Below are 22,563 nucleotides of genomic sequence, written 5' to 3'. Positions count from 1 at the left end.
CACAACAGCTGTTCTATCTTTGTTACTAATTCCTTTTTATTTTGACCAAATTATCAGCCTGGGAGAAATTCTCCCTAGCCTTGAGCTGGACAAGCTTATCGGCTGGGAACAGAGCTGAAAAGCTCCAACCTGGAATATTATTCAGGCTGTATTTTTCTTACTTTCTCAATATGTGTCCCACAAATGTGCTTGAACGTCGACCTTCTGTTCGCTCAGGCTTCCTCACCTCTGTAGATGAGGTGACTTCCAGGTGTTGGTGTGTGGGTGTTAAGAGGTCTGTGTTAGAGATGAGTAAGTGTTCAACTCGTTCAAACGAGCTGCCCAAAGCAGTGATTTTGGTCTCTCTTTGCCTGGGGACCAGAACCAGCGTTGTTGAACGCAGGCAGCAGCATGAGCAGGGCTCCTCCAGCAGCAGGGACACGCCAGGAGCCAGAGGGGACCATGGCACCAGAGGGGACCGTGGCACCAGCCGTGCCCGAGGTCTGAACAGGCTGCCAAAGTCAGGTGGTGCTGACAGGCTGCGTTAACAGCCCAGGCAAGGCGTGGTGAGGAGCCAGGGCTGGGGGCCACCCAAGGAGTCCGGTCAAGAGCAAATGGTTCTAATATTCTCTCTAGGACAATAAAGGAGCAAACCAGTCCAGCTGATATGTGAGGAAAAAGAATTCAAGTTCGTTTAAAACGCTGCTTAATACGGGGTTGGGTTTCCTTTGAGTGAACTGATGCTAATAAATATTTGCTCACATATGATGGGGTTTCTCTGCAAATAGGCCTTGATGGGAAATTTCTGACCACCTTTGGTTTTGCTCTTTCTTAAGTGGTGCAACTGAGCAGCTTTGTTGTGTAATGGAGAATTGTTTGTCGCTCAGTATTTTCTCAGGAGGAGCCTTAAATTTTATCACAGGAGGAAGGAAAGGCAAAGGTATGAAAGCCTTCCCGTGCTGAAGTGACACACTTTGAGAGGAGTCTGTGAGGAGAAGTCCCCTCAGGCACTGCCAGGGCTGTTTGCCTCCTCTGCAGGCTCAGTATTCTGGGGGTTCCACAAGCCTCAGCTGCCACTGCATTTTCCTCTGAATATTTCTTGTCGTGCAGTACACAGGGAGAATATTTTGTGCTAGATTGTCCTCTGGACTTTTAGGTGAATCTCAGTAATAGTGGTGATTTTCATGTTCAGATGTACGTTTTATAGATAGTAAGGAAAAAGGAAGAGGTATCAAGGAAAATTAATTGCTCAAAATGTGAGTGGCCAACCACACTAAAAATGAGGTCTGAACTGAAGAAATTTTTTTCTTGCTTTCCCTTGAGAAGTGAGGTAAAACATGCAGTGCTAAAAATGTACTTTTAAGAGATTCAGCCAGGACCCAGGTGTATGAAAATCAAAACAGCAAAGGATGAGACAGGGCATGGGAAGCATTTTCAGCCCTTCCTGTTGAAGGCACAACAGTATGAAAACTGCCTCTGGATGTTATCCATAGCTAACACGTGTTATTTGTAGAGAAGAGCAGATGCCCCAAGCTGTTGGTGGCCCAAGTCCTGCCGTGGCTGGCCCAGTTTCAGTCCTAGCTGGACCAGGGTGGCTGGCTGGGCAGGGGAGGAGGTGGGGGGATCTCGGGGGGCTTCCGCTTCACGGCCGGGCTGGGGGGCCGTGGGGGAGGCAGGGAGGGCTGGTGCTCTGCTTTCCTGGGCGACTGCTGCTGCTGAGGCCGTGTGTGAGAGCTGTCAAACCGGACGGTCCTTGGGCTCCCTGGGGGCGAGGGATAGTCGCGCCTTCTTGGCCGGGATGGTGGAGCTGCAGCAGGGCGAGTGTGGAGAGAGGAGTGGCTGAGGCCCCAGCTCACACAGGGACCCTCCTGCACAGCAGGGCCCAGAGCTGGCAAGGTTCCCCAACAAGGCTGGAGCTGCTGGCACACCTTGGCCCAGCTGGACAGCTGCCCCTCAAGGCCCTGGCGAGCGGGGGATGTGTTTTAGGTCACAGGATGTGACCAAAAGTACAAATTCTATCACCATCTGTGGGGCAGTGATCCTTATCTCTGTGGGAGATATCCTCTGCTAATGGGCCATCTGTTAAAACCAGGTGGGGCAGTGTTCTTTATCTTTTCCACAACCCATCCTTCCTCCAGGAAGATATCTTCTGTTAATGGGCCATTGAGTGCCACTGCATGACTCATGAAATTCCATCATCCTATTGGGAGATGCTCCAGCCAAGGGGAGAAGCCAAGCCTTTCCTACCTAGATTAAAACTGAGATTTGGAACATCAGAGGATCCACTGGATTCCAGAGGAAAACCAGACCCTTCTATATCATCACTGAACCTTCAGAGGAAAACTGCACCCTTCTACAGGAGCACTGCTTCAACTGAACCACATCTGTCATCCAGGAGGACTGCAGCCACCATTTAATGGGACTGCTACCAACACCCTGACTGACAGGGTATCAGGTTGTATTCTGACTAGGTCAGTGTTTTGGGTTTGTTCTTTGTAATACTGTATTTCTATTTTAATTTTTCCTAGTAAAGAACTGTCATTCCCATATCTTCGCCTGAGAGCCCCTTAATTTCAAATTTATAATCATTTGGAGGGAGGGGATTTACATTTTCCATTTTAAAAGAGGCTCCTGCCTTTCTTAGCAGATCCCTGTCTTTCAAACCAAGACATCAGGTGTGGTTACTGCGCTAGAGAGAGAGGAAAAGGAGACAGCAAAGACAGCAACACACATGGGTCTCTTTAGGGTAAAAAAGACTAACTTTATTGAATGCAAAACCCATATTTTAAGCATATTATGGAGAGTTAAGACAGGATAATAGCTCGTTGGATAACTGGGAAAAACATCCATGAGACCGTACCTTAGAATGTGTCTCACAGAAAAACACCAGGTGTTAATCTTTCTTGTGAATACCATTCTGTTTTGACCGGATTTCATTCTGTTTTGACTAAATTATCATCCTGGGAGATTTTCTCCCCAGCTGAAGCTAGAACCAACTTATCAGCCTGGGAATGAAGCTGAAAAGCTCCAGCCTGAAAGTAATTTTTCAGGCTGTAATTTTCCTAGCTTTCTAACAGTGTCCACAAACAGATATGTATAGTCTTTGCATGATTCCCCACAAAACAGCACACTAACCACATCGTACCAAGCACTCTCTTATCTCTTACATTCCTTCTTCAGAATCCCACTTACTCTTGCCAAGGCTTGCAGCCTACTATGGCTAACACATCTATGTCACTTGTTACAAGCTGAGCTCTGCTTCCAGTCTTGCTCTTTAGCTGCATTCCCACAGTTCTTGGCTTTAAAACGCAGGAAAATGGGAAATTGATCCGTTAGCAAGAGCTGTGCATGGGTGGGAGCACTGGGATGAGCTCTGCTGGCAGATCTCGGTTTCCCAGGATGAGGGAAGGGGCCGGATCCAGCTCTGTGGATCGCTCAGGCAGTGATTCCTGCTGGGATGAGAGAAAGTCACGGTGTCACCCTGTCCCTGTCCCCATCCTGCAGAATGGACCTGGCTGGAGCCCATGGAGAGCGGGAGCTGCTCCGGAATCCCACCTGATCCCGCTCCAATCCTGCTCCATCCATCCACCCACCCACCCACCCATCCCACCTAATACCTCTCCATCTATCTCACCCAATCCCTCTCCATCCATCCCAACTGATCCCTCTCTGGAATCTCTCCCTGATCCTGCCCCATCCATTTCAACTGATCCTACCCCATCCATCATCCACCTATCCATCCATCCAGCCATCCACTATCCATCCATCCATCCATCCATCCAGCCATCCACTATCCATCCGTCATCCATCCATCCATCCTAAATGATCCTGCTCCAGAATCCACCCCCGATCCCACTCCACAATTCCATCTGATCCTGCTCTGGACCCCTGCTCTGATTCAGAAGCCCTCCCTGATCCCAATTTGTCCATCCTGCCCGATCCCCCTCTGATAGCCCACCCTGATCCCGCTCTGCACCTGCGGTCAAGCCGTTGTTCCCAGGTCATTTTCTGCAGAAAGAGAAGATCCATGAGATTTCAGCACGGATCATACACTGGGATTAACCCCAGGATCCATTCTGAGATCTGCACAGAGGGGATCCAGAGCTGGATCCACCACTGGTACTTACTGGCTGTCGTGTTGTATTCATTCCTGTCCCTCTTCCCTGTGGAAAAACATGGTCGGTGGCACAGGATTCCCAGAACAGTGCCAGGTGGATCCGTGCCCCATCCCGACCCCCATCCTGTGTTACCAGATTGGCGCTTCCAGACAATTAATCCAATGAGGACAATGAGGATGATGATGGCAGTGATGATGGACACAGTGACCACCACGGTCACCAGATTCCTGCCAGCTGTCGGCTCTGGGAAAAACGGGATGGTGAGGAGGGGGAGGGGAATCTCCATTTGGGAATTCCAAATTCCCAATTCCCACATTCCACATTCCCAGCCTCACCCCAAGCGTAGATCCCGGGCTCCAACATTCCAGGATGCTCCACCCGGCACCGGTACTGCTCCCGCTCCTCCGGCCGCGCCTCGATCCTGGCCCAGGTGTGGAAGGTGCCGTCACTGTTGGGAACGATCCCGCCCCACTCCGTCTCCTGATCCCAGATTTCATCCCCCTTCATCCAGGTGACTGCGATGGAGCTGGGGTAGAATCCATACGCGTGGCAGGACAAGATCAGCGTCCCCTGTTCCTCTTTTCCAGACACATGGACATCAGGGGGCTCTGGAATGGGATAACAGTGAAAGACATCCATGGAATTCCATGGCAATGGGATGGGGGTAAGATCAGCCCCTGGAATTTCCACTGGAATGGGATGGGGGTGAGATCTGCCCCTGGAATTCCCACTGGAATGGGATGGGGGTGAGACCTGCCCCTGGAATTCCCACTGGAATTGGATGGAGGTGAGATTTGCCCATGGAATTCCCACAGGAATTATCATGTTCCCAAGTTCCTCACTCCTAAATTCCACATTCCCACAGGAATTCTGCTCCCACCTTTGTGGTCCAGCTCCTTCTGCCCATATCTGACGTATTTCTGGAGCCATTCCGGGCATTCGTGCCCCAGGTAATTCGTCCAGCTCTCAGCATCGTTCCCTTCACGTTCCCAGCGACTCCTGGTGATCTCAGCAGCGCTGTCGGCAGCCACGAATCTCCTGGATCCCAGGTCAAAGGAGGTGAAATCCTGCCCATTGTAGCCATCCCGGTAGGATCCACGGACACTCCCGTCAGACAGGAGGTCACAGCCGAAAAACCGCTGTACAGTGTGGAGACCTGGGAGGATTGTACCCACAGAGACCCATGGAATTGTGTCCCAGCCCCATAGAGCCCCATTCCAACCCCAGAGTCTGATGGAGACCCACAGAGCCTGATTCCAACCCCATGGATCCACATCCCAGCCCATGGATCACAAGATATCCCATACCAGCCTAATGGATGGATCCCCATCTCAGCCCATTGGTACCCTGTGAATCCACATCCAAGCCCCATAAATCCCATCCCAGCCCCACGATCCCCTCACTCACCTCCACTCTGATTGTACCAGTCTTGCAGTATATGCAGGTTCCCAGCAGCCACGTTCTGGCTCCTCTCACAGATCTGGGTCTTCCTATCCCAAAATCCCTGCTCGGCTCCATCCTTTATCCACTGTGTCAGTGGCTCCATCCGGCCCCTCTCGCTGTCGTAGCGTGTGAGGGGGATCCCATCCAGGTATCCAATGGCCATGAACTGGGGGATCCCTGGGCTGGGCTCTGACACCACCACATCCAGGTAACGCAGGGAGTGGAGAACTGGAGGGACACAGAGATTTGGGGGGGTTGAGGGGGTCATGGATCAATGAAAGAGGAACTGGGATAGCCGGGAAGGGAGTGCATTCCAGTGTCCAGGAATGGGGGCTCAGGGGACCCCCGGTATCAAGGAAAGGGGGATACAAGGACTGGGATAGGTGGGATGGGGGTTCCAGGGGATCCCTGTGCCCAAGAAAGGGGGATACAAAGACTGGGAGAGGCGGGATGGGGGATCCAGGTGGCCTCTGTGCCCAGGAAAGGGGATCCAGAGATCCCCGGAGTTGAGGGAAAGGGGATCTGGGAGCTGGGACAGGCAGGAATGGAGGTCCGGGGGATCCAAAGGTCAAGGAAAAGGGCGGGACTGGGGTCTGGGAAAAGCGAGATGCCCGAAAAGGGGGTGCAGGGGGTCCCAGGCCCGGAAACGGAGACTCAGGGATGTCCCAGTAGGAATGGGGGCTCAGAAGGTCTCCCATGCTGCGATTCGGGGTTCAGAGGGATCCTGATCGCCAGGAATTGGGAGATCATGGGGGTCCCGGTGCTGTGTAACGGGGTGCAGGGAATTCCCGGTTCCAGGAAATGAATGATCACAGAGGTCTCCATGCCCAGGAATGGGGGTTCAGGGGTGTCCTGGTGCCGGGGAAGGGGATGGGGGGAGTCACAAGACCCAAAATGTGGCTATGTGGGGGGTTCCCGAGTCCAGGAATGAAGGTTTAGGGTTTAGTCTGGAAATGGCAGTGCAGGGAGATCGCGATTTCGGGGGCCCCACTCACCTCTCGTCGCGCCCCCCGGGTCCCCCAGCAGCCCCAGGAGCCCCAAGAGCAGCCCCAGCGCTGGAGCCATCGCGCTGCTCCGCTGCGGGCCCGCCCCCAGTACCGGCCCCCAGTACCCGCCCCGGCCCCAGCACCGGCCCCGCCCCCAGCTCTGACGCCAACCCCCCCCCCCCCATTCCTGCCTCCATATCCTGTTCACCAATGGAAGATCGATATTTAAGTGACGTCACCGGTCGCCGGGGTAGATCCCGGTCTCACAGGTTGGGACGCGGAAGCGAACGAGACCGAGGGAGCGCGGCGGGGAATAGGGACGGGGGAATCCCAGAGAACTCCTCTGGATCCCCGCTGCGACCCCCCTGGAGCTCTCTGAGAACCACCTGGGACTCCCTGAAACCCCCCTTAAGAAAGCGCCGGGAGTGGAGAACAGGGGAGACACGGAAATTTGGGAGATCTGGGGGTGCAAAGGGGAAGGAAAAGGGCGGGTCTGGGGTCTGGGAAGGGCGGGATTCTCGAGAAGGGGGTGCAGGGGGTCCCAGTACACGTGACGGGGATCCAGGAGGGGGTCCCAGTAATGAATACGGAGGTGCAGGGGGGTCCCCATGCCCAGTAATGGGGGTTCAGGGGGTCCCGGGGTCAAGGAAAGGGGGGGTGAAGGCAATGGGGGTCCAGAGGGTCCCTGTGCCCAGGAAAAGGGGTGCAGGGGTTGAGGAAAGTTGAGAGTGGGGGCTGGGAAAGGCAGGAATGGGGATCCAGGGGGTCCCGAGGTAAAGGAAAAAGGGGACTGGAGTCTCCGAGAGGGAGAGGGTCGGGAAAGGGGGTGCAGGGAGGCTATGGATTCTGGATAAGGGGCTGCAAGGGGATCTCCGTGCTGGATAACGGGGTGCAGGGTGGTCCTGGTGCGTTAGAATAGAGGGTTAGGAAGGGTTTAATTCCTGGATTTGGGGTCGCACAAGGATCCTGGTGCGGAATGTGGGTTCAGGGGGTCCTAGTGCCGGACAATGGGGTGCAGTGGGTCCTGGTGCCCAGAAATGGGGTTCAGGCGAGTTCCCTTGCCGAGCATGAGGGTTCAGGGGGGTTCCAGGAGCTTTCAGGACCGGGGAAGTGGGTACAGGGGGGTCCCGGTGCCCCGAAATGAACGGTCGAGGGGGTCTCTGTGCCCAGGAAGGGGGGTTCGCCTGAAAATGGAAGTGCAGGAGGGTCTCAGTGCCCAAAAATGGGGGTTCAGGGGGTTTCCGTGCTGGGGAATGCATGTTAAGGGGGAGTTTCCTTCCTGGAATTCGGGGCTCAAGCGGGTTCCGGTGCCCGAAAATGGAGGTTCAGGGCGTGCCAGTTGTGGGAAATAAAAAGGTATAAAACTCTCAGAAAGCTGTGTGAAAGCAAATCTCAGGATGGAGAAATACAAGAATGCTGAAGATTCAAGGACATGAAACAATAGGGCTGCGAGCTGTGTAGAGATAGGAAAATGTTAAGCAAGATAGTAGAAATATGTAAGCTTAATAATCAACCTTTATCCATTGTTTTAAGCTATTACAAGCAAGTAGTGTTCAAAACAAGATGTACGTGTAACTTTATTAATTGGCCTGAGCAAACCCTTGTCACCTTTTGTCCTGGTTTTGGGCAAATTTGGGGGAAAACCTCCAGAAGGAGCCCCCAGACAGCAAACCCCACGACTCCTCCCCCCCCCACCCCACCGGGTTCGGGAAGAATTTCCTCGGAGAAGAGTGGGAGAAAAAACCTGTTTATTTAACAAGCAAGACACTCCCCAGCACAGGGAAAAAAGACAACACCAGCTGACAAAAAAACTCTTTCACCGTTCTGAAGGGATGACAAACTCAGTCTCTCTGGCGAGTGGTCGCTCAGTTATCAGTCTCTGGCGCTGGGGATGACTGCTGCAGGTGACAAAGTGTAGCCTCCCGGTGTTTCTTGGGGTTCCCAGGTCCCCGTCCGTTCAGATGGTATCCAGGAGAGGGAGGGGACGGGGTGGAAGAGAAAACAGTCCAGGGAAAAAGTTGGACTGCCTAGCTGAACTAACTAATAAGCAGAAAGCAAGGGCAAAGCGAAGGAAAGAAAAAGGCAGAAGCGAGCAAGCAGGCAAGCAAGCAGGCAAGCAAGCAAGCAAGCAAGCAAGCAAGCAAGCAAGCCGAGCTAAAACCTCTCCTAAACATAGACCATGGGGGAGGTGAGCCGGCTGATAACAAGACAAAACAAAGCTTCACTCTCAGACTCAGTCCTGGAAGCACAGGACATAATACCAAACATAATCAGGACACACGATTGGAGATAGAAACACCATAACATCACCCTAGGACATTCCACCCCTTATCTCCATATCGTGAACATACTAAACAGCATGTAAAAACTTCAGCAAGTAGAAATTTCCATCTTTCACTTATTCGGACACATTTTCTTCCATCTCACTTGCTCAGACCTTTGACACTTACATATTTCCTTCTGTCTCATGCTGCCTCACCCCACAATCAGATCTCCCTGAGGCACACATCGTGTTGTTCCATCTCTCTGCATTACCCACCATGTACAACCTGGTCCTTGAGCAAAGACAATCCCACGAATGGGTTTGTCTGTACTCGGGGCAGAATTGATCCAAACTGCCTTCCCTAACAAACCTCTGATATGTGCCACTGGGACTTTGTCTCCATCTACTATATTCAGGGACTCAGACTGGGCAGGGCCCGCTCGGTTGGTGGAACCCCGGGTGTTAACTAACCAAGTGGCCTTTGCTAAATGCTGCTCCCAGTTTTTGAATGATCCCCCACCCAATGCTCTCAAGGTGGTTTTTAACAGTCCATTGTACCTTTCCACCTTCCCTGCAGCTGGTGCATGGTAGGGGATATGGTACACCCACTCAATGCCATGTTCCCTAGCCCAAGTGTTGATAAGGCTATTCTTGAAATGAGTCCCATTGTCTGACTCAATCCTCTCAGGGGTGCCATGCCTCCAAAGGACCTGCTTTTCCAGGCCCAGGATGGTGTTACGGGCTGTAGCGTGAGACACAGGGTAGGTCTCCAACCATCCAGTGGTGGCTTCCACCATGGTCAGTACATAGCGCTTGCCCTGGCGGGTTTGAGGCAGTGTGATGTAGTCAATCTGCCAGGCCTCTCCATACTTGTACTTGGACCACCGCCCCCCATACCAGAGGGGCTTCACCCGCTTGGCTTGCTTGATGGCAGCGCACGTCTCACAGTCATGGATAACTTGAGAAATACTGTCCATGGTTAGATCCACCCCTCGGTCTCGTGCCCACTTATATGTGGCATCTCTGCCCTGATGACCTGAGGCATCATGGGCCCATCGAGCCAGGAACAACTCTCCCTTGTGTTCCCAATCAAGGTCTATCTTCGACACCCCTATCTTTGCAGCCTGATCTACCTGCTGATTGTTTTTCTGCTCTTCATTAGCCCTACTTCTGGGAACATGGGCATCTACATGGCGAACCTTCACAGGTAATTTCTCTAACCGGGTAGCGATATCTTTCCACTCTTCGGCAGCCCAAATTGGTTTTCCTCTACGCTGCCAGTTAGCCTCTTTCCATCTCTCCAACCATCCCCACAGAGCATTGGCTACCATCCATGAATCGGTATAAAGGTAAAGCTTTGGCCACTTCTCTCTTTCAGCAATGTCTAAGGCCAGTTGAACCGCTTTGAGTTCAGCAAGTTGACTGGATCCACCCTCTCCTTCAGTGGCCTCTGCTACCTGTCGCGTGGGGCTCCACACGGCTGCTTTCCACCTCCGATTCATCCCCACAATGTGACAGGAACCGTCGGTGAATAGAGCATAGCGTGTTTCCTCTGCTGGCAGTTGGTTATATGGTGGAGCTTCTTCAGCCCGTGTCACTGGTTCTTGTTCCTCATCTGTGACACCAAAACTTTCACCTTCAGGCCAATTTGTAATTACTTCCAAAATCCCAGGGCGATTCAGTTTTCCAATCCGGGTGTGCTGTGTAATGAGGGCAATCCACTTGCTCCATGTAGCACTGGTGGCATGGTGGGTTGAGGGAACCTTTCCTCTGAACATCCACCCCAGCACTGGCAGTCGGGGTGCCAGAAGGAGTTGTGCTTCTGTGCCAACCACCTCTGAGGCTGCTTGGACCCCTTCGTAGGCAGCCAAGATCTCCTTCTCTGTTGGGGTGTAGTTAGCTTCAGACCCTCTGTAGCTCCGACTCCAAAATCCTAATGGTCGGCCTCGAGTCTCACCAGGCATCTTCTGCCACAGGCTCAAGACAAACCATGGTTCCCGGCTGCAGAGTAGAGCACGTTCTTCACATCTGGTCCCGTCCTGACTGGGCCAAGGGCTACTGCATGAGCAATTTCCTGCTTTATCTGGGCAAAAGCTTGTTGCTGCTCAGGGCCCCAATGGAAATCGTTCTTCTTGCGGGTAACCAGGTAAAGAGGGCTCACAATCTGACTGTACTCAGGAATGTGCATCCTCCAAAAACCTATGGCACCTAAGAAAGCTTGTGTCTCCTTCTTGTTGGTTGGTGGGGACATAGCTGTGATTTTGTTGATGACATCAGTAGGAATCTGACGCCGTCCATCTTGCCACTTCACTCCCAGGAACTGGATCTCTCGAGCAGGTCCCTTAACTTTACTCTTCTTGATGGCGAAGCCGGCTTCCAGGAGGATTTGGATGATTCTCTCTCCTTTCTTGAACACTTCTGCTGCTGTGTTCCCCCACACAATGATATCATCAATATATTGTAAATGTTCTGGAGCCTCACCTTTTTCTAGTGTAGTCTGGATCAGTCCATGGCAGATAGTAGGACTGTGCTTCCACCCCTGGGGCAGTCGATTCCAGGTGTACTGCACTCCCCTCCATGTGAAAGCGAACTGAGGCCTGCACTCTGCTGCCAGAGGAATGGAGAAAAATGCATTGGCGATATCGATAGTGGCGTACCACTTTGCTGCCTTGGACTCCAGCTCGTACTGCAGTTCCAGCATGTCCGGCACGGCAGCGCTCAGTGGTGGAGTCACCTCATTCAATGCACGATAGTCTACGGTCAGTCTCCATTCTCCTTCAGATTTACATACAGGCCAGATGGGGCTGTTGAAGAGTGAGTGGGTTTTGCTGACCACCCCTTGGCTCTCCAGCTCACGGATCATTTTATGGATGGGAACCACAGCATCTCGAGTTGTTCTGTATTGTCGGCGATGCACTATGGAAGTGGCAATTGGTACCTTTTGCTCTTCTCCTTTCAGAAGTCCTACAGTACTTGGATTCTCAGACAGTCCAGACAAGGTGTTCAATTGCTGGATGCCCTCTGTCACCACAGTTGCTATCCCAAATGCCCACCTGAATCCTTTTGGATCTTTAAAATACCCCCTTCGGAGGTAATCTATGCCCAAAATGCATGGGGCCTCTGGGCCAGTCACAATAGGATGTTTTTTCCATTCATGTCCAGTCAAGCTCACATCAGCTTCCACCAAGGTAAAGTCCTGTGATCCACCTGTCACACCAGCAATAGAAACAGATTCTGCCCCCACATATCTTGATGGGACTAATGTGCATTGGGCACCAGTATCAACCAAAGCTTTATACTTTTGTGGTTCCGATGTGCCAGGCCAACGAATCCACACAGTCCAGAAGACACGATTTTCCCTCGCCTCTCCCTGGCTAGAGGCAGGGCCCCTCTAAGCCTGTTTATCCTTCTTTCCTTGGGCATATGTCTTAGAGGTTCCTTCAAGGGGATCAGATATATCATCATCATCATACTTGGCAGCTTGGCTACGGGCAACTGGAGCTGCTCTCCTTTTGGTGGAACTTCCTCTTTGGGTCTTGCCTTCCTTCAATTCACGCACCCGTTGTGCCAGAGCAGCAGTAGATTTTCCATCCCATCTCCTCATGTTTTCTCCGCAATCACGTAGGAAGAACCACAGCTCAGCTCGTGGGGTGTACCTCCTCTCCCCATCAGGGGAACGTCTGCGTTGGATACCAGGGCCTCTAATTTGTACTGCTGAGATTTGGAGAAGGTCCTCTTTAATCTCCTCCCTGAGTCTTTTATGATTCTCCTCTATCTTGTCTTCTAATTTCTGCAGACGTGTTTCCACAGCTGCAATTCTGGCATGTGTTGGGCCATGCACAGCATCTGCATATGCTCGGAGCTTCTTTGCCATATCAAGCACGGTCTCATCCCTCTCGTCCCGCTTCATTATTGCTAAAGCAGAAGCATATTCATGGGGCCCAAGTCGTACAAGTTTTCGCCACATCACAGATGTACATGGTACCAAGTCCGGATTCCTAGTTGTTATGTCATCTGAGAAGATAATCTCTGCCACTGCCATTTCTCTCAGGCGTTGGATCCCTTGTTCTATCGTCTTCCAGTGGGTCTGCTGCATATAAAGATCATCTGCACACAGGTATCTTTGTGCTACACTGTCCAGGACCCGTGCCCAGAGGTTGTGAGGGTTAGGCCCTCCCATTTCCCACACCATTCAGGATTCCTCACGCCTGGCTCTACTCTGGGGTCAGGGGTCTCAGCCCCTCTAGAAATCTCAGCTCTCATTCTAGAGAAACTGCAGACTGTATAGAGAAAGCTTACTATATTAAACACCAGAAAGATGGTCTCTTTAACACTCAGGGGGAACTGAACATTCTCTAATAAGGATGTAACAAATTCAGAGGAGAAGAAGGAGAACAAAGGCTGAAAAGCCTCATCCCCTGCTTCTCCTCTAACAAACTGAGTGCACAACCACAACCAAGAACCATACATTCCTGGAACAGATTCCAGCACCTTTATAAATCTCCTGCAGGCCATTAAAACCAAGCCCAGCCCGATGGATATTTTGGTCAATGCCCCTCTGCTACAGAAACTACGCATTAGGGACAATACCGGAGCTATTTCTGGATAAGCAAATAAACCCAGGGACCACAAAGGTATTAAGACTTCAAAAAACCCTAGGGACCAAAATCCCATGCAGGCCTCCACCCCAAAAGACATGAATTCCAACAACATAGCCAATAACTGCTCTATACCAACACAAAAGAATTTGAACCAAATTATTATTATTAGAACAGGGTTTTTTCCCACTTTCTCGAGCCTCGAGTTGGGCGCCAATTTATTTGTCCTGGTTTTGGGCAAATTTGGGGGAAAACCTCCAGAAGGAGCCCCCAGACAGCAAACCCCACGACTCCTCCCCCCCCCACCCCACCGGGTTCGGGAAGAATTTCCTCGGAGAAGAGTGGGAGAAAAAACCTGTTTATTTAACAAGCAAGACACTCCCCAGCACAGGGAAAAAAGACAACACCAGCTGACAAAAAAACCTCTTTCACCGTTCTGAAGGGATGACAAGTTCAGTCTCTCTGGCGAGTGGTCGCTCAGTTATCAGTCTCTGGCGCTGGGGATGACTGCTGCAGGTGACAAAGTGTAGCCTCCCGGTGTTTCTTGGGGTTCCCAGGTCCCCGTCCGTTCAGATGATATCCAGGAGAGGGAGGGGACGGGGTGGAAGAGAAAACAGTCCAGGGAAAAAGTTGGACTGCCTAGCTGAACTAACTAATAAGCAGAAAGCAAGGGCAAAGCGAAGGAAAGAAAAAGGCAGAAGCGAGCAAGCAGGCAAGCAAGCAGGCAAGCAAGCAAGCAAGCAAGCAAGCAAGCAAGCAAGCCGAGCTAAAACCTCTCCTAAACATAGACCATGGGGGAGGTGAGCCGGCTGATAACAAGACAAAACAAAGCTTCACTCTCAGACTCAGTCCTGGAAGCACAGGACATAATACCAAACATAATCAGGACACACGATTGGAGATAGAAACACCATAACATCACCCTAGGACACTCACCATTAATACTCTTCTAGGTTTGCAAAATGCAACTTAAAGGTGAGCTTCTAAAGATCCATTCCAAAATTCTGCCGTCATTAAGAGCCACCACAAATATATAGAAAAATATTCCAATGCAATCAAGTCTTTTCTACCTCTTCTCCTAGGAGTAAAAATTGCTTGTCACACCCCTGGCCCAAACCTAACTGACAATCTAAAAGTAGGATTAATGTGAAAAATTTTTCTCATGGTGTAATCTTGTCACTGAAACTGCAGGGACAATAAAAAACTCTTCAGCAATATCTTTAGTGTTAGAGAGTTAAGGCATTGCTTGATTCTGGTCAGGATGTGCAACAGAAATAATTTCATCCACACATAGCCCTGGTGTGCAGAGAAAATCATTCCATGAGATGTAAATTTTATTAGATTTTTCCTGAAATTTTACAGTCTGAACCCATTGAAATCCATTGGTTTAGTGTTTATTGCTTCCAGGTTGTGTAGTTTTTAGTGTTTGGTTTCCTATTGCACTCAGATTTCTCATCTTCTGATGTTAATTAGATCCACATTCCTGGATTTCCTTCTCAGTCTTTTCCAGACCAGGAGTCTCCATCTGGGCCAGGGGCAGTGTCTGGGGTGGGTGTTCCTTGATGTTTGCTGATGTTTCCTTGATGTTTTGTTGAATGTTGTTCTCTTTGTGGATATGTTTTGGGCTATTCCCAGTCTGTTGAGATGTTAAACTCATCTCTGTTGAGTGGTGCAACATCCCTTAAAAAAAACCTTTTAAAATTTCTTTCCTGAGAGAAAGGCAAACCGAGCCTGACTAGTAAAATGAAATGTGAAAAAAATTTAAATTTGGTATACTTCCCAACAGTGGAATCGCAGGCAGCCCAGTGTGTGAGTGTAATTGAGAGGCAGAGTCCTGGGTGGATGCTGTGAACAGCAAAGTGCCAAGGCAGGCTCTGTGCCAGCCCAGCTTCCTGTGGCAGAGATTTCACAAGAGACAGGATTCTGGCCACAGACTGCTTGAAATATACATCCCTTATCTCCAGCCCGCACTAGGTGGAGAATTCCCAGGGTAAGGAATTGCAAAGATCAATTCCAAGGGAGAGAATTGAATATCTGCCCTGGCTCTGGCCAAAGGTTATAATGGCCGGATGCTTGGCCTTCAGCCGAGGGCACACACTGACTCAGAAAACACTTCCTAAATGCAGCAACATGTTGCATATTCATAGACCTTCATGCATTATTCTGAATCCTTCTCCTCCAACCTGTAAATAATTTTTTCCTTCCCTGGGGTTCTGGTGTCCCATAATCCAGGAATGTGAAGAATTTCCTGATTATCTTTTTTACCATTCTCCAAGTTTGTTACATGAACAAAAGATTTTTACATTATACTCCAAGAAAAATATATTTATCACACAAGTATTTATGAGTTTTGTTAATCGCAGAACTAAAAGAAACTATATTCATACAGCAATGTTTTCCAACATATAGCATTAATATTTGCAAAAACTCAATAATATAATGTACACTTACAACACACATAGAATTCAAATTTCTTTTTCTCGGTCTGGAGGAGACGTAGCTGGTGGTCCAGTCATTTTGTTATTTTTCATTTTCTCAGGGTTTTTCCTTTTCTCCTGTCCATACCACAATACAGAGGATATTTGCGTTTAAAAAGTCATACAATGTTGTGGCTAGAGCAGAGAATCTTCAATCCAGGTCCTGCAATTTCCTATTAATCTTGAGAATTCTTGCACCTGCTTTTTAGTCCTGGATCACTTCTGAGATTCCCTGGTCCCTCTTCGGGTCAATACACCGCAAACCTTCAGTCAAATATGTCCCAAATATTTAACCCTTTTCTCCACCATTTCCTCTTTTATTTCAAATACTCAAAGATGCTTTTCAGCCTGAACATTCAGCCATTTCACAGAGGCTTCTTCTACCACTTCTTGTCCTCCTGATTGCAGCAAGTCATCCACATCCTGCATTAACCCAATCCCTGCGGGGGGGGTAAATTCTTGTGATATTTTCTTCAAGGCTTGCCCCAATAAGGCTGGAGCTTCTGTGCATCCCTGAAGAAGGACCGTCCATGTCTTTCCCATTTTCCTTTCTATCTCTTGTTCCCACTCAAAGGCAAAATACAGTTTACCATCCTGTGTAAGTGGGCATCCCCAGAAAGCATCTTTGCCATCAAGGACTGAATGGTGTCAGTGTGAGGAGGGCACCTGGTTGAAGATGGTGTAAGGATGTGAGAGCCCCTGGGTGCTGGGGCCCCCTTGGGCCCTGGGGTTCATCCCTCAGGGGCTGTAGAAACTCTGCCATGGCCTTTGCCTTCGCCTTGGCCTTTTCCTCATCCCTTCTTGCATTCCCCTGCTGTGCCTTTGTGACCAAGTGCTCCAGGGGCTTCTTCTGCCCCTCCTGCAGCCCCCTCAGTGCCTGGGGGTGCTCATCCTCTGACAGCTGCTGAGCTTTCTGCTAAATCATTCCTTTCTGCAGTGACCCAAGGAAAATGCTTAAAAGCTAATCTGGATCCTTGCACGTCCAATGCCCATTTCCCAGCTGTCCCTTTGTCCTGCTGCTCCTTGTGCTGTGGCTGCCGTGGCCAGCCCGTATCCCAGAGCCGGTGCCTGTCCTGCCGCAGTGTCCAAACGCGGCCCCCCCGGCGGGCAGGGCCGGCAGCTCCACGGGGCCGGGCAGCGGCCGGGGCGTCCCGCAGCCTCCTGGGGGCCGGGGGCCACTGCCGGGCCTGCAATTGCCGGGGGGTGCTGGGCTCAGGCAGCGCCCGGCGCTGAGCCCCGGCTGCCCCACAGCCCCGGCCCGGCCCCGCAGCTCCCCACAGGCCCCCAGCCCGTGCTCCCGGTGCCGCCCCTCTGCGCCCGCTCCTGCCGCTGCCCAGCACAGAGAAACCCCCTGCAATCCTGACCTCCTTGTGTGCCTGTCCTGGCAACTGGGGATATAAAAGATGTCAGTCAGCTGGCAACTTTCCTGCTTCTTGCCTGAACCATATTCCTGCACAATCCCCTTCACCCAGTCCCTTCCCAGCACACCAACACCATCCAACCCCTGTTGTCTAAATCCCTTCTGGACTTCTCTTAATGCCTCCCTGGGTGTCCCTATCCTTGATGACCTCTGGGAGAATGTGCAAACTCCCTCCACATGCCCTCAAGGGACCCTTCAGAGATATTTTGGGATCATCATCCCTTTTGCCGGGATCCCTTCGTGGCTTTCCCTTTCTACCCTCCATGGGTGCCCTGCCATGTTTAGTCCCCGAAGATGCCACTGTAGTCACTGCTGAGATTTTCAGTGCTCTCTGGCTGCCGACTCTTCCCAGCCCCCCTGATCTGTCACTCGTCTGTCTCCTGGCCCCAGCGCCCCCCGGCAGGGGAATTTGGGGAGGTGGGAGGGGGGGAGCGCCAAGGCCGGGCCCCCCCGCGCTGTGGTGGCGGCAGCGGCTGCAGTGGGGAGCGAGTGCGGGCGGGAGCGGCCGAGAGCCCAGCCCTGCCCCAGCCCGAGCTGCCCCAGCTCCATCGCTGCCCCTGCGCTGGGATGCTGTGGGTTTGGGGGGAAGAGGGAGCCGGCAGTGGGTGCTGGGCCTGGGGGCAGCAGGAGAAGGAAAGGAGAAGCAGAGTTGAAGAACCAAATGGTCAAACGCTGCACGTGGGAGGAGCAGGTGCGATTGTGCAGGAGAAAGAAGAATAATGGGCGGGAATGTGAGGAAGAGTAGGGACACCGCAGGAGGGTCAGAAATGGGAAGCAGCACAATGTTCCACTCCTCCATGTATCTGCTGCCTCTGCCCCAGCCCCAGGAGCGTTGCTCCCCCCGCATGCAGCAGGTGACCGAAAAGGATGATCCATGATTTTCACAGGGGTGAATCTTGGTGTTTGTGAGCTTTATTGGGCTAAATGTTGGTGCTTTGGTTTTTTGCAGGGGCTGAATCTTTATATTTTGGAGGGGATTTGGGCTGAAACTAACTTTTTGGGGAGTGTTTGATCTATGTCTTGATGTTTGGATAATTTTTGTGCTGAATCGTGGTGTTTTCAAGGTTCTTATAGACACAAGATGCCAAATGACTTCGTGACATGAACTTTGGAAGGAGGAACCCCCAGCCCAGGGTGCTCTTGTGTTTTTTTCCCCTCAAACTAGGATTTGTCATTCCCATGCCGTGGGTAGATGGAGGAGGAGGAAAAGCCCCAGAGATCCCTCTCGAGGAGGGGCTGCAAACCCAGCCCAGGGAGCTGCGAGGAGGAAAGACCCTCCCTGAGCCGGGAAGGCGGCCGGAGATCCAGGCAGAGCTCAGAGCTGGTGGAGAAACCTTCTGGAGGAGAGAAGCCCCACAAGTGCTTGGAATGTGGGAAGGGTTTCAGCCACAGCTGCAGGCTGATTCGGCACCAGATGATCCACACTGGGGAAAAGCCCTATGAGTGTGGGAAATGTGGGAAGTGTTTCAGAGACAGCTCGGACCTGCTCCGGCACCAGGTGATCCACACAGGTGAACGGCCCTACACCTGCTTGGAATGTGGGAAGAGCTTTGGATGGAGCTCTGACCTGAGACAACACCAGCGCATCCACACTGGGGAGAGGCCCTACGAGTGTCCCAAGTGTGGGAAGAGGTTTCAGAGAAGCTCCGATCTCCTCAAACATGAGCGGATTCACACAGAGGAGAGGCCCTTCCGCTGCCCCGACTGCGGGAAGGGATTCAAGCACAACTCCACCCTCACTGTCCACCGGCGCATCCACACTGGGGAGAGGCCCTACGAGTGTCCTGAGTGTGGGAAGAGCTTCTCACACAGCTCTCACTTGACCAAACACCAACGGAGTCACCACTGAGGGAAGCCCTGTGAGTGTCCCGAGTGTGGGAAGAGCTTCGTGCTGTGCTCCAGCTCCATCCCCCATGGGAGGATCGGTGTTGGATGATCCCCAGTGACCCCCGTTGGGCAGAGCCCTGGTGATCCGTGGTCCTGGTGATCCGTGTTGGGAAGACACCTGGCTGGGGGACTCTGCATCATCCTCTCTCCCTGTGGGCACCTGGATGAATGCAGGGGCAGCAAAGTCCATCAGGATGCAAACCAACTTTGGGAATTCCTTGGGGAGAATGAATTTGTTGATATCCAACTCTAGAAAATCTTCTGTGTTCAATCCTATCTTCTGGTGGTGCCCTGCTGGGCAGGGTGGAGGAAGAACCCCCGGCCCGTGGCTGGAATTGAGTGCAGCGGGCGCCGGAGAACAGCCATGAAACCAGAAACTCATCACGGCTCCTCTGACTAAACCCTACAGTCCTCACCCAGCCCCCAGCGTGGCCTTGAAGACTCTTTATTGTAAATAACTCTGACTGCCCCACATGGAAAAAATCACAAATCCCTCTGCTGCCCTCTGGGCAAGGTATTAACTCTTGGAATGCCCAGAATAAAACTTTACAGATACTTTATTCTCTCTCCTAAAAAAAACCCAAAAAACCCCAAAACAACCAAAACACAAACAAAGCCAAAAAAACCCACCAAAATAGTCATTCATACAGAAACATTATAAAAACACCGTAATCAAATAAAAAGAAAAGTCAAATATGAAATAAAGAAAGGAGAAAAGTAGTGAGCTAAAATTTCTTTTTTTAAACTACGGAGAAAAGCCTCTTGTTTCATCTACAACACATAAAAGTATTTTGAGGTGAATATGACTGTTCTAACTGTACATATAAACAAGAGCATTGATATTAAAGTAAACAAATGTTAAGATTGCTGTAATCTCCTGTTTAAATAATAAAAAACCCCTACTGTTCCCCCAAGAAAAAGAAAAAAATCTCTGTACTCAAAAATAAACTGTTTTTTGTTTAAACTGTTATAATCCTTAAACTGTGCCTTGTAAATTAACACAGTACTTAATAAAAGTTATGAGAAAAACTGTTAATCTGAAAAAAGGGTTTTTAGATAGTAATCAGATTTCCATTCTCCTGGGCAGCTAATCACTGTAACATGAAAACCACAAGAAAACTGTTCATTATTCTAAGTTTTTTTCTTATAGCTCCCCTTAATAAAATTTCAATTTCTACCGTTTAAAGTTAAACCTGTTTTTTACCTTTGTCCTAATCCTATTTCAAAACAAAAACATTTTCAAATTAATAAACCAAAACCACTGCATCTAACCTCAGTGATTCCAGGATTTTGATTTCCTATTGCCCAAGGGTGTCTTCTCCAGCCAAAGGGTGATGATCTCAGGTAAAGACCAAGAATTTGGAGACAGTGGGGTGGAAACCCCTCCAAAAAAATGTTCTTCCACCCAAGCACGTGGATCCTCAGCTCACACAGACACAGAAATCGTTTTCTTTTGGCCTTGATTTGCTTTTAATTTCTCTTCATCCCTTTAAAACATCCAACACTGGGGTAAAAATAAAGACACTGAACTGAGACATGGGTGGAGACACGGGAGGACCTTCCTTTGGTGCAGTTAAGGCTGTGTCCTCTTGTCCTGTCCCTGTTCCCTAAGAGAAGAGCCCGACCCCCACCAGGCTGCACCCTCCTGTCAGGGAGTTGTAGAGAGTGATGAGGTCTCCCCTGAGCCTCCTCTTCCCCAGGATAAACATTCCCAGCTCCCTCAGCTGCTCCTCACAGGACTTGTGTTCCACAGCTTCTCCCCTGTTGTTCCACAGCCACTGCTCCTGTTCCAGTGCAGCTGCAACCCCTCCAGTGGTGCTGCTCCCACTGCAGTGCTGCTCGTCTGTGACAATGAGGGGACAGATGGAATCCTGGGGCCAATGTGACACTGCAGGGCCTCCTGGAATTGTGGGGCCGTTGTTACACTATGGGGACACATGGAACCATGGGTCCCTTGTCACAATGAGGGCATAAATGACACTTTGGGGCCATTGTGACATTGAGGGGACATATGGAACCCTGATGCCATTGTGACATGAGGGGACATGGAACACTGGGGCCACTATGCCACAGCAGAGCCTCCTGGAAGCATGGGGCCATTGTGACACTGAAGGGAAAACATGGAACCATGATGCCATTGTGACACATCGAAACCTGAGGCCATTGTGACGTGAGGGGAAACATGGAACTGTTGGGCCATTGTGAAATGGCAGGGTCTCTTGGAGCCATGGGACCATGGTGACACTGAGGGGACACATGGAACTGTGGGGCTATTGTGACATTGAGGGCACACATGGAACCCTGGGCCCAAAGTGACACTCAGGGGACACGTGAAATGGTGCAGATATTGTGACACTGAGGGAACACATGGAACCGTGGGGCCATTGAGAAACTGCAGGACCTCCCAGATCTGTGGGGCCATTGTGACACTGGTGGACACACGAAAGCCTGGGGCCATTGTGTCACTGAGGTGAAACATGGAATCCTGAGGCCAGTGTCAGACTGAGGAGACGAATGGAACCCTGAGGCCATTGTGACAGGAGGGATCACGTGGAACCATTGGGCCATTGTGACATGGCAGGGTCTCTTGGAACTTTGGGACCATGGTGATCCTGAAGGGACACATGGAACCCTGGGCCATTGTGACACTAATGGGACACATGGAACTTTGGAGGTATTGTAACTTTGAGGGGACACATAGAACTCTGGGGCCATTGTGACATTCAGAGTATACACGGAACCGTGAGACATTGTGACACCTCAGGGCCTCTTGGAACTGTGGGACCATTGTGACACTGACAGGACACATGGAACAACGGGGCAATTGTGACATTGACGGGACTCATGGATCCTTGGGGCCATTACGACATTGAGGGGACACGTGGAACAATGGGGCCATTGTGACACTCAGGAGACATATGGAACTGTGTGGACACTGTGACACTCCAGTGTCTTGTGGAATCCAGAGGCCCCTGTGATTCTGCAGGGCCTCATGGAACCAAGGATCCATTGTGATCCCACAAGGCCTTGTCATTCTCTGTGACTTCATGGAACTGAGGGGACACTGTGACACTGTGGGGTCTCTTGAATCCAAGAATCCATTGTGACACTTTTGAGATTTGGGGAAAGAAAGTGACTCTGTGACACTTTGGAGTCTTGTGGAATCCAGAGGTCCCTATGGTTCTGCAGGGATTTTTGGAACCAAGGGGCCATTGTGATGCCTCAGGGCCTTATGGTGTCCAGAGATCATTATGACATTGTGGGGTCTCCTGGAATGAAGGATCCATTTTGACTTTACAGGGCCTCATGGAGCCAAGGGTGACAACACGAGACCTCACAACAGAAAGGGGGGACCCTCTGTGCTGGTTTTGCACATTTGACATTTGGTGAGG

General features: G+C 50.9%; 2 protein-coding genes and 1 pseudogene across 5 annotated transcripts in view; 1 reads left to right on the top strand and 2 right to left on the bottom strand.

Moving 5' to 3' along the window:
* Positions 1-3,119, bottom strand: part of LOC148217907 (uncharacterized) — a 98,256-nt gene extending 95,137 nt beyond the window's left edge. The window contains 1 exon segment of the mRNA XM_088158325.1: positions 3,115-3,119. Within this exon segment, the coding sequence (XP_088014451.1) occupies positions 3,115-3,119 (5 nt within the window).
* On the bottom strand, positions 2,720-6,627 carry LOC148217906 (class I histocompatibility antigen, F10 alpha chain-like). 4 transcript variants are annotated; one of them, XM_088158370.1, is made up of 8 exons: positions 6,536-6,627; positions 5,505-5,768; positions 4,978-5,253; positions 4,433-4,705; positions 4,230-4,340; positions 4,107-4,142; positions 3,956-3,987; positions 2,720-3,431 (listed from the first exon to the last, which is right to left on the bottom strand). In XM_088158370.1, exons 1-7 carry the CDS (start codon positions 6,603-6,605, stop codon positions 3,962-3,964), a joined length of 1,056 nt encoding a protein of 351 aa, XP_088014496.1. In that variant the 5' UTR covers positions 6,606-6,627; the 3' UTR covers positions 2,720-3,431; positions 3,956-3,961. The 4 variants fall into 4 exon arrangements, with proteins under 4 accessions (XP_088014496.1, XP_088014497.1, XP_088014493.1 ...); XM_088158371.1 differs by having other exon boundaries at positions 2,720-3,428; XM_088158367.1 differs by having other exon boundaries at positions 4,107-4,340.
* Positions 6,628-7,502: 875 nt separating this feature from the next.
* LOC148217905 (uncharacterized) overlaps positions 7,503-22,563 on the top strand; it is a 61,740-nt pseudogene continuing 46,679 nt past the window's right edge.

The sequence above is a fragment of the Sturnus vulgaris genome, unplaced genomic scaffold (assembly GCF_052056855.1).
Source record: "Sturnus vulgaris isolate bStuVul1 unplaced genomic scaffold, bStuVul1.hap1 Scaffold_198, whole genome shotgun sequence".
Classification (NCBI taxonomy): Eukaryota; Metazoa; Chordata; class Aves; order Passeriformes; family Sturnidae; genus Sturnus; species Sturnus vulgaris.
Note: the sequence above shows the minus strand (reverse complement) of the source record. Positions and strands in the feature narration are given on the sequence as shown.